Here is a 17,346-nt window from a genome sequence, read left to right as displayed (position 1 = left end):
TGCCATAATCTTTCCTCTCTTCTACTATCACCTATACACCCTCTTCCATCCCCCATTCCCTTCTCCCTTCCCTTTTCTCTCCTGTTTTCCTTTAGGGTCAATTAGATTTCCATACCCAATTGAGTGTATATGTTATTTCTTCTCTGAGCCACTCCCACTGAAAGTGTAGCTTCACTCATTCCCCCCTCTTCCACTCCATTACAAAACTTTTTCTTTCCCCTTTTATATATGAAATATCTTAGCCCATTCTATCTCTCCTTTTCCTATATCCTAGTATATTCTCTTCTTGCCCATTAACTCCATCTTTTGAATAGCATACCTTCAAATATATGAGTTTTCAGTACCATCTTCCCATGTAGGAATACAAGCTGTTCAACATCATTTAAGTCCCTCATGATTTGCCCTTCCTCTCCACTCAATTCTTCACCTGAGTTCTATACTTGAAGAACAAACTTTCTGTTCAACTCTGATTGGTTCATAGGAAAGTTTGTAAGTCCCCTATCATTGCATGTCCATCTTTTCCCCTGAAAGAGGATGTTCAATTTTGCTGGGTAGTTGGTTCTCTGTTGTAATCCAAGCTCTTTTGCCTTCTGGAATATGGTATTCCAAGCCCTATGAGCCTCTAATGTAAAAATTACTGTATTTTGTGTTATTCTGACTGTAGCGCCACAATATTTGAATTGTTTCTTTCTGACTGCTTGTAATATTTTCTCCTTGACTTGGTAATTCTGAAATTTGACATAACATTCCTGGCAGTTTCATTTTAAGACTCTCTTTCAGGAAGTGATCAATGTATTCTTTAAATTTCTATTTTACCCTTTGCTTCTAAGCTATCAGGGCAATTTTCTTGGAGAATTTCTTGAAAAATGAATTCAGGTAACCCAATCATTTTAAAATTATCTCTCCTGGATCTGTTTTCCAGGTCAGTTGTTTTTTCCAGTGAGATATTGCACATTTTCTTCTACTTTTTCATTCTTTTGCTTTTTTTTTTGTTTCTTGATTTCTCACAAAATCATCAGCTTCCCTTAGCTCTATTCTATATCTGAGGAAATTCTTTTCTTCAGATAGCTTTTGTACCTCATTTTCTATCTGACCAGTTCTGCTTTTTAAGACTTTATTCTCTGCATTAGTCTTTTGAACTGCTTTTTTCCATTTGACCAAATTGATTTTTAAGATGTTGTTTTCTTGAGTATTTTTTGTATCTCCATCACCAAGCTGCTGACTTAGTTTTTATGATTTTCCCGCATTGCTCTCATTTTTCTTCCCAATTTTTCCTCTACCACCCTTACTAGAATTTCAAAAAAATTTTTTGAGCTCTTTCATAGCCTGAGATCAATTCCTATTTTCTTGGAGGATTTGGATACAGAAGCTTTGGCCTTTTTATTCTCTGAATGTATATTTTGATCCTCCACAAGAACAAAGTAATTGTCTTTAGTTGGATTTTTTTCCTTCTGTTGTTTGTTCATTTCTCCAGCATATGACTTGATTTTAATTCTTGTTAAGACAGGACTCTGCTTCCAGGGTGGATGGCATACTGTCCCAAGCTTCTGAGGGTTTTTGCAGCTACGTTCAGGGACAATGCACCCAAGGACCTCAATTCCTTCAAGGTCTTTTGGGAGGCTCTGACTACTCCCCTGGCCTGTGCTGTGATCTATATGTGACCACAAGCACTCCCCTCAGCTCTGGAACTGTGAGGAGGGTCCCTACTCTGCTATGTCAGTAAAGCTTCTTTTCCTGAGACAGGCCCAGACTGCAACCTGGATCCAAGAATGGGCAAAGCAACAGAGTCCTGCCTTGAGGAGTTCAAAGAAACCTACCGTCTCCCCTGACCTTCTTAGATTCCATGGGCTGAGCTCTCTGGAAACAGTTGCTTGGTGGCTCCCCAAGCCTGTCCCTGGTTCCCAGCGGCTAGGTCTGTGCTAAAGCCTGTGCTGAACTGGGCTTCGCTCTCATTTTGGTGTAACAGAGTTTTCCTACTGACCTTCCCAGTTGTCCTGGACAATCCCTGGGCTGAGAAGTCTGGAAACCACCTTTACTGCCCTAGGGTGCCCCCAGGGAACCAGGTACTGTGGGCTGTTCCTGGATCGCTGGTGTCAGTTTGCTTCAGCACTGACTCAGACTGCACTGTGGGCCCTTTCTAACCCTTTTAACATACCTTTCCCAAGGATCTTCCCAGTTCTCTTGAGTCGGAAAATTGTTTCACTCGGTCTTCTTGTGGGTTCTGCCACTCTAGAATTTGGTTTGAGTCATTATTTAAAGGTATTTGGAGTGGTTGTGGGGGTGGGGGAGCTTGTGGGAATTCTTAACTCTCCCTTCACCATCTAGGCTCCTACATACGTTTAAAGAGGAGAGAAAAATCCCTTTAGATAATGAATTCAATTTATGGATTAAGTTGTACTTTTAAATAAGAATGCTTCTGAAATGATATTTTAAAACTGCTATTAAATTTTCTAGGAGGACTCTGAGAGAGTAATGATAATTACTGGACCAAACATGGGTGGAAAGAGCTCCTACATAAAACAAGTTGCATTGATCACTATCATGGCACAGATTGGTTCCTATGTTCCTGCAGAAGAAGCTACAGTTGGGATTGTAGATGGCATTTTCACAAGGTAAAATTATTGGTTCTATTTTAATGTATTCCTTAAAATGAAACATATGAAATATTCTTTTCATTTAAATACTTAAATATTGGATGGATAGCTAGAAAAGAATGTTAAATTTCATCTAGATTAGCTTCTTCTCTTTGGAGATGAGGTTACAGAAACCTAGAAAACCAAAGTAAATTGTCCATTGTCATATAGCTAAATAAACTGCATAATGAGACTTGAATTCAAATCTTTCAAATTCATTTGCTGAATCATTTCATGGATTCCTTTTACTTAATGGTTCTGTAGTCTGAACGGACAGTTTATTCATATTTATTATTGTTTTAGTGTTTAAAAAAGTACCATTCTTAAGAGTCAGCTAGGTAGTGCAATGGTTTAGAGTCAGAGAGACTCTAATTGTATAATCCTGGAAAAGTCACTTAAATTCTATTTGCCTCGGTTTCCTCTTCTATAAAAATGGGCTTAACCTCCCTCAGGACTGTTGTGAGGATCAAATGAGATGATATTTATAAGGCATTTTGTCAACCTTTAATATGTATAAATCTCTTAACTTTTATTATTCATAAGATTATATACCCATCTATGCATGTTTAGTTTCCTTTCTATAAAGAATATATTGAAACAATGCTATTTCTATAATTCTACATCATTGATTTCCTTTGAGAGGAATCTACCTGTATCCTTAACAAGAAACATGTAACAATTTTGATTACCATGTAGAATATCTTGTTCCATATTAGCTTTTACAAGTTTAGCATTTTCCTAGATTTCTCATCTTGATTTTAAATGATGTTTCCATGGAAATGGAAAGGTTGCTACAGTGGTTTTTCCCCTGGTTATATTTGGCAGTTATATATTATGGCTTTTCTAAATTGACTTTAAATATTGAAGTCTCGTCTGATTCTAATACTTAAGAGAAAAGGTTGTTTTAGAAAAAAGAACTTTTTTTTTCATTGCAGAGAGTAATAATTTTGATACTAGTGAAATATTTCCCTATTGCTTGGGTGAAATCATGCTACTTATCCTAGTAATTATGTACAAAACACCCTAGGTTAATATAATGAAGTGGTATTGTATGGGGTACTTAAATTTGTCATTTCTCATTTCTCAACTGTAATAAATGTAAAGAATGCATTCAATATCATGATTTATATGCTTTTTCGGCACAGTTTCCTGCCCATTCTGACAATAGCTTCCTTAATTATTTGTCGCTTTCCAGATTTCTTCTCTACTCAGGCTGTAATTCTTGGCTTCTTTTCTTTCATCTTGTAGCCTTCCCAGAAGTTTGAGTAATTTATCCCTTTCTGAATCAATTTCCCTTCATCTGGGGAATGCCTTTCATTTTTCAAAGGTGTCAGTGGGTTATGACAATACCATGTACAGTGGAATGCAAATTGAAACAATACTTTTGTGGCTAAATTACATTTAATAGGAAAATAGAATTTGCCCTGTACTGTCACTAAATAAGTATATAATGAGTATATAACAGTGCCTTATGTTACTTCCAACAGAATCCTTCCTTCTATTCTAACTACAAATTTACCTGGTCTGGCCTCCATGAACCTTATGTTATTCTAGCTATGAATAATTAGGCTGGGATGATAGTTTGTACATAATCCCAGAGTAGGCTAATGATACCTACCAAAGATATCATCTGTATTTCCCTGGTTAATTCAATGGAGTATATTACAGAAATAAATAAAACAAGTCCAACCCTCAGGAAGCTTATAGTCCACTTGATGATAAAATTAGAAATAATAATAATTGCTACTAATAATAGCAAATATTTATAGCACTTTCAGGTTTGTAGATTGATCTTCACAAAAGCTATGAGAGGTCAAGGCTCTTATTCCTGTTTTACAGATGAGGAAGCTGAAAGAAGATTAACTGATTTGCCCAAAGTCAGTTGCTTGGTTAGTCAACATTTATTTTTTTTTTAGGTTGTTTTTTTTTTTGCAAGGCAAATGGGGTTAAGTGGCTTGCCCAAGGCCACACAGCTAGGTAATTATTAAGTGTCTGAGACTGGATTTGAACCCAGGTACTCCTGAGTCCAGGGCTGGTGTTTTATCCACTACACCACCTAGCCGCCCCTCAGTCAACGTTCATTAACCACCTTCTATGTACCCAGGAACTGTGGAAAACTCTAGAGATATAGATATGAAAAGGGCCCTTGTTCTCTTGGAGCTTACAGTCTAATGGGGGAAGACTCATGCCAGGGAGCTGAACAATGGAGAGAACACACTCAGTGTGGGAGCATGATAAAGACAAAACAAAGGAGGAGGAGATGGGGGAGATGGAAAGATGGCTCCTCTGAGAGCCCCCTTTCCATGGAGGCTCTGGGAAGAGTTCTTAACTCCACTGTCTAGTCCTCCAGTCAGAGACAGAGAGTACTGAGAAGACTAAGGAGCTGAGTACCAAAGCTGATGTATCCTCATGGGATGGTGAGATGTCCTGGGGCAATGATGGAAGCCAGTACCTGGTGGGAAATGGTACATAGTAACTAAGTGACTGAGATTAGATTTGAATTCAAGTCTTTCTGAGTCCTAAGTTCATTACTTTGTCTCTCTGCCACAAAAGGTCCTTCAGAAGTCTTGGTGCAGCTTAACCGTATAATTCCTAACAGACTGTTCTTAAATTCTTACTAGCCTGAGCAGGAGTTATCCTAGGGTTAACTAAACACTCAACAATTTATTAAGGATATTGTTATTTGATGAAAAAGTATGTTCATCATTTTTGATCTGGAATTATGATTTTATTGGCACAAGGAACCAAGTACCTTGCAAGAAAATGTCCCTTTATCAAATATAGATAAAAATTGAGTTTTGAGGGTTGCCTGGGCTAGTTCAAATTTAAGTGACTTGTTGAGACTGTCAGAGTCTTCATATGTCAGAAGAGGGACTTAGACCCAGTTTCTCCAACTCCAAGACAGGCTCTTCAAGTCATACTTTTTTCCCACCATCAATTCTATTTTATCACTGTTTTCAGCCTTGTATACTAAGAAGGAAATTTCTTATTGGTCTCTTCTGTTCTCTTGTAATTGTTATTATTCTTAGTTGCTATGTTTATCTTTTTTTGTTTGTTTTTTTTGTTTGGGGTTTTGGAGAGGCAAATGATCTCTTCAGGTCTGATTTTCTTTCTAGGAGTGTTCTAGATATCTCTTTTTTTGTACTAGTTTTTACATTATGCTATTCAAGTTTGTTTTTTAACTTGTCATGTTCTTTAGAGAAATCTATAATCTTCAAGTTGTTTATACCCATCCTGTCCTAGTGATCAATGTGTTTCACTTACATAGAGATCATGCTTTCTTTCAGTATTATTGCATTTTGCTTCTCTTTTTCCAGATTGCCTTTCACTTCTTTGTTTTTTTTCCATTCCTGTTAAGTTATTCTCTCTTTTGTTTCTTTGGTAAGTCTTGCCACCATGGCTTCATGTTCTTCTGTTCTGACAATTATTTGTGCCATTCAGGTCATAAATTCTGCTCTCACAATTTTCATTTCTCTTTTAAGCCTTGCTGCTTCTCTTGATGATTAATATTCTAATTAGTAATTTTTGCATATAATATTTTCTTGCTGTTTGCAACATTTCCCATTCCATTCCCATCCTGAGGAAGGTATTCAAATATACATCAAACATGTAATCATTATTCCATAGATATCATTGCTAGAACATAATGATCATTACTTGAAATACTGTGAACGATAAGTTAAATATAGTCTTGAGAATTTTGCATTGTAATGGACACACTTTGGGAACAATTCTTTGTTGGAAGACTGTGTAGGATTTTACTTCTCAAGTCAAGGATGTGGCATATTCAAGCATGTTCTGCATTCCTGAAAACCTAGGGATAATTAACTTGTGGATTAAGAGGATCTGCTATCCACATCTCTCTTTCCTGTTTCCTTTCCTAGAACCCATGTGCCTATCCCCCACTATTTTATTTCCTTTCCCATAGCTGCCTTTCTTCCCTTTCCCTGAGGCTCAGAGATGGTGATTTAAAAGGGGAAGAAGAGCATTCCAAAAACTGTAATTAGGCATTTAGATACCACTATTTTAGCATACCATTTCAAAACTTAATAGAAAGAAATTTTGTTGATCAAATTGTCAATGAAATGTTCTTAATCATATAAAGCAGATCATAAATTAATAAATTCCTTGGCTCCATTAATGCATTATTAACTGTTCCTGACCTATTTAAGGGTTAGAAAGAAGGGATTAGAAGGATTAAGTCTGCTTGTCACTCCTAAAAATATCCTGGAGGGTTTCCACCTCTTAATCATATAACTGCAATCTTCTATGTAGCCTAAGCTGGCAGACTTTTCAGTACCTTTACTATGAAACCTAAGAAATTTCATCTAGGTTTTCTTTTACATTTGAGAATACTTACAAGGTGATAATAAAAATCAGGTATATATTCATTTCATGTCAAAATGTTCTGGGCTTTCCTTTATTTCTAAAAAAATTTCAAAATGTAAAACATTTAAGATCACTATATATACATATATAGTGATCTTAAATGTTTTACATTTTGAAATATATATATAATATAATAATATATATACAGTATCTTGCACATAGTATATGTTAAAATGATTTATGAATAAATGAAACATTTAAACTAAAAATGCATTATTTTGACTCAGTGTATTGGAAACATTTATCACAGCTTCTTAATATCAGTAAGAGCCATCAATATCACTTTGTACAGGTCATATAATGAGGTTTTAGTGAAAGAAATAAATCTAATAGAAAACTTTTTAGTCCCTGTCTAGAGGTCTTTAGACAGGACTGAGTTACATAAATTTATATAAGTGCTCAGGGTTTACTAATAAAGATCATGGAAATTAGTTTAACAAAAATTTTAGAGGAAAAAAAAAATTAGAGGATGGCAAGACCAGAAAGAGAGGAAGAGATTGTTGCATGCAAAGGTTTAAAGGTTGGAGCGGCTAGGTGACACAGTGGATAAAGCACCGGCCTTGGAGTCAAGAGTACCTGGGTTCAAATCCAGTCTCAGACACTTAATAATTACCTAGCTGTGTGGCCTTGGGCAAGCCACTTAATCCCATTTGCCTTGCAAAAACCTTAAAAAAAAAAGTTTAAAGGTTGAATGCCAGCTTCTCTGGGCTTTATTTCTTCATCTATAAAAAAAGATGATTGGATTCTTATGTTCCTTCCAGCTCTCAATCTGTGATCCCATACAGGCTCAGCAGGGACTGCTGAGGAATTTGCAATGGATGTTAGAGGCGATCAGAAGGCTCTGAATTTGTGAGCCAAGTAGCTGAGCAAAATGATCCTTATGTGTCTGGGCTTAAGCTGGATGCAGACAATTATCAGCCTTACCTTGTTATTACCAAGGGCTGTGAATCATCTAGCATCATCAGTCCTACCATTGTATACGATATCCTGACAACAGAACAAGGAAAGCAAGGCTTGCCTGGGATCACACAGCTAGTAAAGTCTGAAAGGAGATTTAAACCTAGTTCTTCCTGACTTCATGTCTAATATACTATTCACTGCCTACCTTTCTTCCTATGTAAAGTATCTCACATTTATATGGCATGGGGAGCTATATAAATGTACATTATTATTGCTGTTATTGTTGTTGTTGTTATTATTATTATTATTATTATCATCATTATACAGCCAAGTAGCTCTATACATAGAGTGCTAAGCCTGAAATCAGAAAGACTCATTTCCTGAATTCAAATATGTCCTCAGACACTTTTTAGCTGCGTGGCTCTGGGCAAATCACTACCTTTGTTTGCTTCAGTTTCCTCATCTGTAAATGAACCAGAGAAAGAAATGGCGAGCCACTGTGGTATCTTTCCAAGAAAACCTCAGATGGAGTCACCAAGAGTTGGACTTGCCTGAAAAACCACTAAACAACAACAACAACTATTATTGTTGTCGTCGTTGTTGTTGTTATCCATTGAGTCCCCTAGCTCTGACATTGAAGAGAGCCCAAAAATAGCTCCAAAAAAAGGGAATGGTATAAAACCAGAGTTTAATAACAATAGTTAACATGTATATAATATTTCACATTTGCATATTTTATCTCATCTGCCCAATAAAGAAAGTGATAATTTTTTTATACATTTTATAGATGAGGAAATTGAGATTGAGAAAGGGTAAGAGATTTGTGTAGTTCCATACAGCTAATATGTGCCTGTTGCTGGATTTGAACTCAGATCTTTCTGAATCTAAATCAAGTATTAGTTAAGATTAAAAGTTTTTTTAATTATGCTTTGTTGAAACCAATTTGACTTTATTACCAATAGTTTAGCATAGAGTAGCCTATTTAAAGCATACTGTTTAATGACGTTTTAAATTAAATTATATCCTGTATAACTATAATGCTAATAACTTTTTATACTTGATTTCTATCTGAGCTGGAGAATATGAAATAATAAATCTGAGATTATTTGCACAATTTTTAATTAATTTCAGATACTATTTTATGGTAATGTTAAATTGAGAGCAGAACATTAAAAGGTAATTTGAGTACCATTAAAAGACTTACAAAGCTATTAACTTCTTTAAAATTCATAATTATTTTAATTTTATGATTTTGGAAATATAACCTTAGAAATATACAACTGTCCAAATGTAAAGGGAATAATAAAGGAATATTTCAGTCTTTATCCTAGTTTCATTAGTATAGTTCTATGCCTGAAATTCTCTTACACCTCATCTCTACCTCCTGGCTTCCTTCAAGTTGCTGGCTACCATGTCTATAAGAAGCCTTTCCTGACCGCCTTAATGCTAGTTTTCCCCCTCTATTGATTCCTTCTAGTATGTCCCATTTGTCTTGTTTATACATAGTTGTTTCCTGTTGTCTCTCTCATTAGACTACGAACTATCCTTTCCCTTTCTCCCCCAGGCTTAGTATAGGGTTGGCACATTGTTGGTGTTTAGTAAATGTTTATTGATGGGTTAATTATTCTGTTGACTAAAAAATCTTGGATAATAATTTTACCATTTTGAAAAATGAGTTAATTCTTTCAGTCTGTGCATTTACTAAATGATGCCTGTGTTACTTGCAGGGTTTTTTTTTTTTTTTTTTTAGGTTTTTGCAAGGCAAATGGGGTTAAGTGCCTTGCCCAAAGCCACACAGCTAGGTAATTATTAAGTGTCTGAGACCGAATTTGAACCCAGGTACTCCTGACCCCAGGGCCGGTGTTTTATCCACTACGCCACCTAGCCGCCCCTGCTTGCAGTTTTCTGATGGGCTTCAAAAAAAGTTAATGCTCTACCAAATATACTTTGGGTTTTTTTCCAGCACATTTTTAAGTTTCTTATGCTTTAAAGTTCCATTCATTTAGCAGGTTCCATTCATAAAAGGGACCAGAGTCTGTTTAACTGAAAAAGGAAGATTAAAGGTATTTTATGTTCTTTGATTCCCTTAACGGGAACAAGCCAGACTTCTTTCTGCCTTTGTTTTTAATATAATTAGGAAAATCTTCAATAAAAAAAGGACTTCCTGATTAAGCTGAACTTCAGTGAATGTCTGAATAAAATGCTGTTGAACATTTAGTCATTATCCTAATTCTTATGAAACTTATGTGTGTATACATACATACATACATACATACATACATACATAGAGGTTGGATAATTCTTCTCTATCAGCAAAACAGCCAGGAAGATACATAGGCAAATCAATGTGAAGGTTAATGAATGTTGGACATTATTATTCTAAAGATTCCAAATAACAGTAAAGATTAAAACGCTATTTTTCAAATTGATGTAAGCTTAGGAAAAGATTAGTAGGCATTAGTAAATTGAGATAAATGGTGCATATTTATGTTTCAAAAAGTAATGAAAATAATCTTAGGTTAGCAGCTTTTCAGAGAAGCTTTTCGAAGAAAAACCTTTGGGGTTACAGAATCTAGAACAAAAGAGGATCTCAGAGATAACACATCTGACACAACCTCTCCTCATTTTACAAATGAGGAAAACAGCCTCAGGTGAAAAGATATAGTGTATAAACCTCACAGAGAGGAATCAAGACTTTCAATACAGCTTGAGGTGGGGGGTGTCTTTCCTATAGGAATGATGAAGAATCATTCATTCAACATGAATTATTATACTGTTGTGGCCTCTTCTTGTCCACTAAAGAACACAGTGAAGGCCAACATCTTCTTTATTTCATGTGGAAGATTTACTGAGAAACACAAATCATGCCACTCATGATAACAAGGATTCTGGATGTTCTTAATCTTTTATGGTGCCTTCTCATCCCAGTGGAGTCCAGATATTTTGGGTGGCTTTTTTCTAGTGAAAGATGGTTATCAAATAGGTCCAAAGTATCCTTTTCTTTTCAGGTTCAAAGCTTTGAGGATAATTAAATAAATTTAAAAATGGTAAGTACAATTAGTGACTGAGGATATTATCATATTCTAACTAAATTGATGATTGCTTCTTTGAATTATTAAGATAAACTGGCAGTAAGTAATTAGTTCAGGAGTAAATTGTTTTTCTCCCCTGTTCCATAAAGCCTGAGAACTGTGGACCACAGAAAAGCCATATTTGTAGTCCTTAGAAAATATCCTGGAAAAAGTTTCTGTCCCCATGTGTTTCTCTAATTACTTGTCCCTACCATCTCAGGTTATGATTAACCATCCCTGACATCCTCATTATATTGCTGTGAAAATCAGAAACCAGGGTTGAAAGAAGAAAAACTTCATATTGCAGTGGAAAGATGGATGGACTTCTCCCTGTAGTGAGACCTAATTGCAATCACTGTTCCACTGCTGCAGAGGTCAGTCTTGGGCTCATCATCAGTTCTTCAAAGAAGAAAAGGAAGCTAACTCTTGTGATGGCCTTGTAGTTGGGGGGCAATGCTTGAGAAACCCCCTGATCTAGAAGACATGCTTTTTAAACATCCTACCACAGTGAAGTATACATCATTCAGAGTGAAAGGGCATTTTTCCTATATGCTGTGCTGAGGGGAATGAAGATAGAATATCTCCATTAAGTTTTAGATTTGCTCCAGCATGTTCCCAGATACACTTCTGATGTGCAACCATTTTGATACTGGACATACAGTTTATTTTATTTTATTTTTTACTAATTCCTTGTTAATAGCTCAATAATTATGGGATTTTGGAAGAAATTATTTTCTGCTGCTGACATTTTCATTATGGTCTCTTGGAAACATATTGGTTCTGGTGATAGACTTTATGCCTATCATCTAAGAAGCATTCTTGATAAATATTTTAAAATATTTATCATCAGATTGGCTGCAGAGTGATTTTTCAGCCATGTCAATTTGTGCTGCTAAGGTGTAGAAGAATTGTATTCTGTCAGTGGATCCATTGAAATATTAAAATAATTCAGTAGAGATACTTGGAAAAGGAATTCATATAAATTCTTACCTCTCTTCTAAGATCCAGACTTGCATATCCAGCCACCTGTAGAATATGTTTTTGTTCAGTCATTTCAGTCGTGTCTGACCCTTTGATTCTTCATGACTTCATCTGGGGTTTTCTTGGCAAAGATATTGGAATGGTTTGCCATTTCATTCATTGCCATTTTATGGATAAGAAAACTGAAGCCAACAAGGTTAGGTGATATGCCTGAAGTCACACAGCTAATAAGTGTCTTGAGACCAGATTTGAACTCAAATCTTCCTACTGCAGGCCCAACTCTCTGTCAACTGCACCATCTAACCACCTAGTAGGTCATGTTCAACAAGCAATTAAAACTCAACATGGCCCTAACCCAAAGCTTATAATTTTTTCCTCTCTAAACCTATCCATTCCTCCATCAGAAGCTCCATTAATTATCTCTCATTTTCAAATCTGTGATCTTTTAACTCTTCCCATTCTTTTTCACCTCGTTAGGTCCTACAAGTTCTTAACTACATAAAATCTCACTTCCACTTGGGCACCATCCCAATAGAGATATTCATTACCACTAGTCTACTCAATATCTTTTCATTTTTCCTTCCTCTTGTCTTCTGCCAAAGTAACTTTTTTCATAGATCTCGTTATGATTCACCTTCTCCATACCCACTGATAAATCTTCAGTTATTCTTAACCAAAGTTTACCCACCTTTGCCTGATATTCAAGACCCTTGGTACCTTTCTGCATTTATTTCTTTTTTTAACATTTTTATTTATTTAAGGCAATGGTTTAAGTGACTTGCCCAGGGTCATACAGCTAGGTGCTTATTAAGTGTCCGAGGCTGGTTTTGAACTCAGGTCCTCCTGATTCCAGGGCTGGTGCTGTATCTACTGTGCCACCTAGCTGCCCCTACATTTATTTCTTTAAAAAAAAATTTCAATTGACAGAAATCCATTTTCTCTCCCTTCCATCTTCTCACATCCCCAGTGGAAGAAAAAAAAACCCCAAGAAAAACCAATTCCTTTAAAAAAAAATATGCTAGTGGAGGACAGAGCCAAAATGATGGCATGGAGGCAGGCATTCCTGAAGCTCTCCAGATTACTCCAAATGCCATAAAATTATGACTCTAACCAAATTCTAAGTGACAGGACCCACAGAAAAACTGAGTGAAAGAATTTTCTGGCCCAAGACAGCTTGGGAAAGGTCTATTCCATAGGAAGGGGCTACGTGCAACCACGGCCACAGCTATACTGGAGCGAATCAGCTCCAGGCTTCCAGGAATAGCTTGTGGGGCAACTGGGTCCGTGACAGAGGGAGGGGTTCTGCCCTATGAAGGTATAATATAAAGATGGAGTCAGTGGATGAAAAATTAAAGTACTGGGAGAAGGGGGAAAGGAGAGATAGAATGGGCTATGATATTTCATGTAAAAGAGTCAAGAAAAAGCTTTTGCAATGGAGTAGAAGGGGGAAGATGAAGGGGAATAAGTGAGCCTTCATTCTCATCAAAAGTGGTTCAGAAATAGTATACATGCTCAGTAGGGTATAGAAATCTATCTTACCCTAGAGGAAAAAGGAGAGGAAAGGGATGAGAGAAAGGGGACGGGGGAGAGTGGGACTGTAGGTGATAGAGGAGAGGGAAGATTGTGGGAGAAGGTAGTCAGATATAACATACTTTTGAGGAAGAACAGAATATAAGGAAAGAAAGAATAGAATAAATGGAGGTGGGGCAAATATAATCGAGGGAAATACAGTTAACAATAACAACTGTCATTTTGATAAAGAATACAACCCTTCCCAGAGAGAGAACCGATGGTATCTGAACACAGACCAAAGTATGCTTTTTTTTTCCTCTCACTTTATTTTTCTTGAGGTTTCCATCTTTGTGGGGGGGCAGGGGATTATGTTTGCTTTTAGAAAAAGATTTTTGTAATAATATGAAAATAAATTTTTTAAAAAATAAAACTAAAAATTTTTTAAAAAAGAAATATGCTAATAAGGCAAAAAAATTCTACTTTAATCATGTTCAAAAATTAATATGTCATTCTATATCCTGAGTCCATCATATCTTGGTTATGAGATAGCATACTTTACTGCTACTTTGTAATTGTAGTTGGTCATTGCATTTATTAGAGTTGAGTCTTTCAAAGTTGGTTTTCTTTATATTGAATCAATTATTTTTTTGGTTCTACTCACTTTACTTGGCATTAGTTTATACTCATCTTCCTAAATTTCCCCCAAACTGCTGTTTTTTAGAGGAAAATTATATTCCATTATATTTATATATCATAATTTGTTTGACCATTTCCCAAGTGCATGGCATCCCCTTCATTTCCAGTTCTTTTCTACTATAAGCAAGAGCTGGTATTAATATTTTTTAATGTACATGAGTTCTTTTTCTCTTTCTTTGATATCTTTAGGCTCTGAACTTAGTGATATTGCTGGGTCAAAAATATTCAGAGTTTATTAACTTGGGAAGCATAGTTACAAATTCCTTTTCAGAATAGCTCAATCAAGTAACAGCTCCACTAGCTATGTGTTTACCTCCCTATTTTTCTTGTAGCTCTTCCAAGAGTTGTCATTTTCTTTTTTTGCTAACTTCACTGTTGTGAGTGAGATAAAGTCTCTGAGTTGTTTTAATTTTGATTTCTCTAATTTTTAGTACTTTTTAACTTCAAGTACTTTTAGTACTAAGTACTTTGGTATCATTTTTAAAATATGATTTTTGAGAGCTTGGATTTCTTCAAAATTGCCTGTTTATATCTTTTGACAATTTATCAGTTGAGGAATGGTTTTGATTCTTTTAAAAATGAATTAGTTCCATATTTATCTTGGAAATGAGGTCCTTATCAGAGAAGTATACTGCAAATATTTTTCCTCATTTTCTGTTTTTTTTTTTCTAATTTAGTAGAATTGCCTTTCCTTATACAGAAACTTTTAATTTTATGGAATTAAAATTATTCATGTTATGTTCTGTAATCATACCTGTGCTTGTTTGTATCATAAACTGTTCCCCCAGTCATAAAGATAATTTCCTTTTTACTCATTCATATCTAAGTTATGTATTCATTTGGAGCTTGTCTTAGTATATGGTGTGAAATATTATTATAAATAATTTATTATAGACTGCTTTTCAGTTTTCACTGTAATTTTTGTCAGACAGTGAGTTCTTACCACAGCAGATAGGAACTTTGGGTTTATCAAGCAGTAGAGTTCTGTGGTCAACATGGCCCAAACCCAAAGCTTATCAAAGTTGTTTTCTATTTGCTATATACCTATTGTAATCTGTTTCAAGGAAATCTCTCTATTTTTTTGCCCAGTATAAAATTGTTTTGATGATTACTACTTTGCAGTATAGTTTGAGATATGGTATTGTTAGATTTCCTTCATTCCTATTTTTTTTTTCATTTAAGAATCTGGACCTTTTGTTCTTTCGGACAAATTTTGATATTTTTTTCTAGCTCTATAAAGTCATTCTTTGGGAATTTGATGAGTGCAGCACTGAATAAGTAAATTAGTATTGTAAATATTATATATAGGCTTGGTTTCCATAAACAATATTTCTCCATTTGCCTATCTTCATTTCTATAGAGAGTGCTTGATAGTTAATTGTATTCATATAGTTCCTGTATGCATGTCTTGAGAAGTAGACTTGCAGTATTTTAATTATTTTAAAAGTAATTTTTTTATCTTCCTGCTGGAATTTGTTAGAAATATGCAGATATGCAAATGATTTATATGGATTTAATTTATTTCCTGCAACTTTGCTGAAGTTATTGTTTCAATTACTGTTTAATTGATTCTTTTCTCTGTGGTTCTCTATGGTAAACTATCAAATTATATGCAAAAGTAATATTTTCTCTTTTCTTCTGCTTATTCCTATAATTGCTTTCATAGTATAGCTAGCATTTCTAGTAAAATATCATAGTAATGATTGATATTAAAGATAATGGATATCTTTACTCCTGGTCTCATTGAAAGCTCCTAGGTAATTTCCAACATATATAAAGCTCTCTTGGTTTTATTTAATGCTGTTACTATATTGAGGAAAACTCCTTTTATTTCTACGTTTTCTAGTATTTTTAACAGGAATGGGTATTGTGTCTTGTCACAAGCTTTTTTCTGCATCATCATATAATTATATATATTTTGTTGTTCTTATTATTTATATGGTCTGTTATGTAAATAGTTTTTTTAGTATTGAGCCAGTCATGCAGGCCTGCTTACTAATATTTTATTTCAAATTTTTACATCACTGTTCTTTAATGATATTGATCTCTAACTTTTCTGTTTTTACTCCCTCTGGTTTAGGTTTGCATCACAAAAGGAATTTGTCGAGGTCTTTGTTTTCCTTCTTTTTTTTTTTTTTTAAAGTTTTTGCAAGGCAAATGGAGTTAAGTGGTTTGCCCAAGGCCACACAGCTAGGTAATTTTTAAGTGCCTGAGGTCAGATTTGAACTCAGGTACTCCTGACTCCAGGGCCTGTGCTCTATCCACTACACCACCTAGCAGCCCTGTTTTCCTATATTTTTTCAAAGAGTTTATATAATATTAAAACTTTCTATTTTTTTTCCAAAGAGTTTATATAATATTGGAACCAATTTTGTCTGTTTCTACTCTGTTTCCCATGTTATATGCTTCACTCAATCTTGGATACTCTCAATAATACTGCATTTTTCCACTTCTTTCCCTCAATTCTTGCTCTTCACTTGTGACTTGTACTCTTTAACCATTGAATTTCTATTATGCCACTTCAACCTAATGGAATATTATTGTTTCAAAATTATGATCTGAAGATTATGAAAAGCAGGCAGGGGTTTATATGACTGATACAGCAGTGAAGAAAACAAAATCAGACAAAATTAAATGTTATTTTTAAAACATATGTATATATGTAAATTAAACTTTTTTTGCCTGTCCTTTATATAAGTTCAACTTAAATGCCTTTCTCCATGAATCTTCCCTTAACCTCTCAGAAATCATAAGACAATCTTTTGTACCTCTTTTAAATTTCTTCATTATGTCTTATTTTGCATTTATCAGTGTATATGTGGGAGAGATCATACCTTCTCACACACACACACACACACACACACACACATACACACACACACACACACACACGTGCGCGCGCACGCGCACACTTAATGTTTGTTGAATTTAATTGACGTCCAAGGGGAAAATGTTACATATTATTTTACTTGTAGGATGGGAGCTGCAGATAATATATACAAGGCACAGAGTACCTTTATGGAAGAACTGACAGACACAGCAGAGATCATAAGAAAAGCAACATCGCAATCCCTAGTTATCTTGGATGAATTAGGAAGAGGGACAAGCACTCATGATGGAATTGCAATTGCTTATGCCACTCTGGAGCATTTTATTCGAGATGT

General features: G+C 35.1%; 1 protein-coding gene across 4 annotated transcripts in view; it reads left to right on the top strand.

The window, feature by feature from the left end:
* MSH3 (mutS homolog 3) overlaps positions 1–17,346 on the top strand; it is a 182,242-nt gene that overhangs the window by 146,703 nt on the left and 18,193 nt on the right. For all 4 annotated transcript variants that reach the window (XM_074201747.1, XM_074201745.1, XM_074201744.1 and 1 more), the window contains 2 exons: positions 2,455–2,612; positions 17,158–17,344. In XM_074201747.1, coding sequence (XP_074057848.1) covers positions 2,455–2,612; positions 17,158–17,344 — 345 coding nt within the window. The remainder of the gene's footprint in view (positions 1–2,454; positions 2,613–17,157; positions 17,345–17,346) is intronic.

The sequence above is a fragment of the Macrotis lagotis genome, chromosome X, assembly GCF_037893015.1.
Source record: "Macrotis lagotis isolate mMagLag1 chromosome X, bilby.v1.9.chrom.fasta, whole genome shotgun sequence".
NCBI classification, from domain to species: domain Eukaryota; kingdom Metazoa; phylum Chordata; class Mammalia; order Peramelemorphia; family Peramelidae; genus Macrotis; species Macrotis lagotis.
The sequence above is the reverse complement of the archived record's forward strand: the minus strand, read 5'-3'. Positions and strand labels throughout refer to the sequence as shown.